Source organism: Poecilia reticulata, linkage group LG12 (genome assembly GCF_000633615.1).
Source record: "Poecilia reticulata strain Guanapo linkage group LG12, Guppy_female_1.0+MT, whole genome shotgun sequence".
Lineage (NCBI taxonomy): Eukaryota > Metazoa > Chordata > Actinopteri > Cyprinodontiformes > Poeciliidae > Poecilia > Poecilia reticulata.
In genome coordinates, this window is record NC_024342.1 from 25,644,367 (window position 1) to 25,645,871 (window position 1,505).

At 37.6% G+C, this 1,505-nt stretch overlaps 1 protein-coding gene across 1 annotated transcript in view; it reads right to left on the bottom strand.

Annotated features, from left to right (window-relative positions):
* The window catches only part of LOC103474053 (uncharacterized), an 8,170-nt gene extending 7,335 nt beyond the window's left edge, over positions 1-835 (bottom strand). The window contains exons 1-2 of the mRNA XM_008424771.2: positions 800-835; positions 152-212 (exon numbers count right to left, since the gene is read on the bottom strand). Of these exons, the coding sequence (XP_008422993.1) occupies positions 152-162 (11 nt within the window). The 5' untranslated portion in view covers positions 163-212; positions 800-835. The remainder of the gene's footprint in view (positions 1-151; positions 213-799) is intronic.
* Between the last annotated feature and the right edge of the window lie 670 nt (positions 836-1,505).

Below are 1,505 nucleotides of genomic sequence, written 5' to 3' on the forward strand. Positions count from 1 at the left end.
CTGGGGAGAGGGAAGTCTGGGCCTCCCTTCTGAAGCTGCTGCCCCCGCGACCCGACCCCGGATAAGTGGAAGAAAATGGATGGATGGATGGATGGATAGATTTATTTTGTTCCTATCTGACTGAATATAGCTGTAGGTTAGTGCTACTCACGTTCTGTCCATTGTTCGGTCTGCAGTGGAAACCAGCCAAGGTCTCTCAGATGTTTAGGAACCTGGATAATAAGTAAAAGACATGAAACCAAAGTTTCCAGGTTAACATAGAACGACATGACCATTTTTAATTCTCATTTTGGTGCAGAATATCAACAGGATGTCCACTAAATTTGTTTAAAGTCAAAGATTGATTTGTGTATCTTGGTTGAGTTCTTATCTCCAGGTTAAATCCCCTTGTGCCTCATATGTAACAATCATTAATCAACCAAACAGGCTCCATGTTCACATCTTGGCCTGAGGCTTAAAATGAGGCTGTCATATCAAGTAATACCAAGAGCAGCAAACTGCTGAAGAAATGTGTGAATGACATAAGCAAATATATTTCAAATAAGATGTTGCAGCATAAAAAATGTCGTTTGAAATGTGTGACGTAAAGCCGTAGCTCTAAGATGAGGAAAGGTTCTGCAGTTTTTATCGCTTCTGAAGATGGAAACAGAAACACATCAGCTTGTTTTCTTTCTGAAAGAAATGATCTCTAGATGATCAGACTCTTGATGTTTAATCATGCAATATATCAGAAAACTGGTTTGACTTGATTTAGGAATTTAAATGAATCTTTTGAAGAGGATATTAGTGGTGTTCTTACCTGTGATGGATTAGTCAGGAAGAGCAAAGATGGGCTGAACTGCCAGCCTTTATAGTCCACTGGAGGAGGAGGAGGAGGAGGAGGAGGAGGAGGAGGAGGAGCAACAGGTCACATGATCAGGACACAAAAGTTTTAGATTTAACTCATTTATTAGTTGACATTCCAGAAGGTAAAGTTTCAATTTGAAAGGAAAATGACAGAAAACATGTTGCTAATTCAAATCTATTATTTGTGAGTTTGCTCCAGCAAAACCTGAATGCTTTATTTACAAAGTTTATTTTATTTTCATCTATATTTCACTATAAACCATTTATAATTGCACGCTGTTCTTTTACTAAATGTTTAGTGTTAAACTAAGAGACAAAATAAAAACTAAGGTTTGTATATTTTCTTTACTACTTCATTTTTAATCACTGTACATCATTTCTTATTGTAAATGTTCATTTCTACTGAAATTCACTCACACAATCACTCACTCACTCACTCACAGATGAAAACTGAAAGCTGGTTCAGCATGTTTTCTGAATGGTGCGTAGGCGTCACGCAGGTGAACTTAAAGGCCTTAAAGGTTTATAACACTGGAGATCAGATCAGTGCTTCGTAAACTGGGATTTTAAACTATTCTTTGAGCAACAGATAGTGTTAGAAAGCAGTCCTTATATTGTATCAAATACAAGGCCACACACACACACACACACACACACAC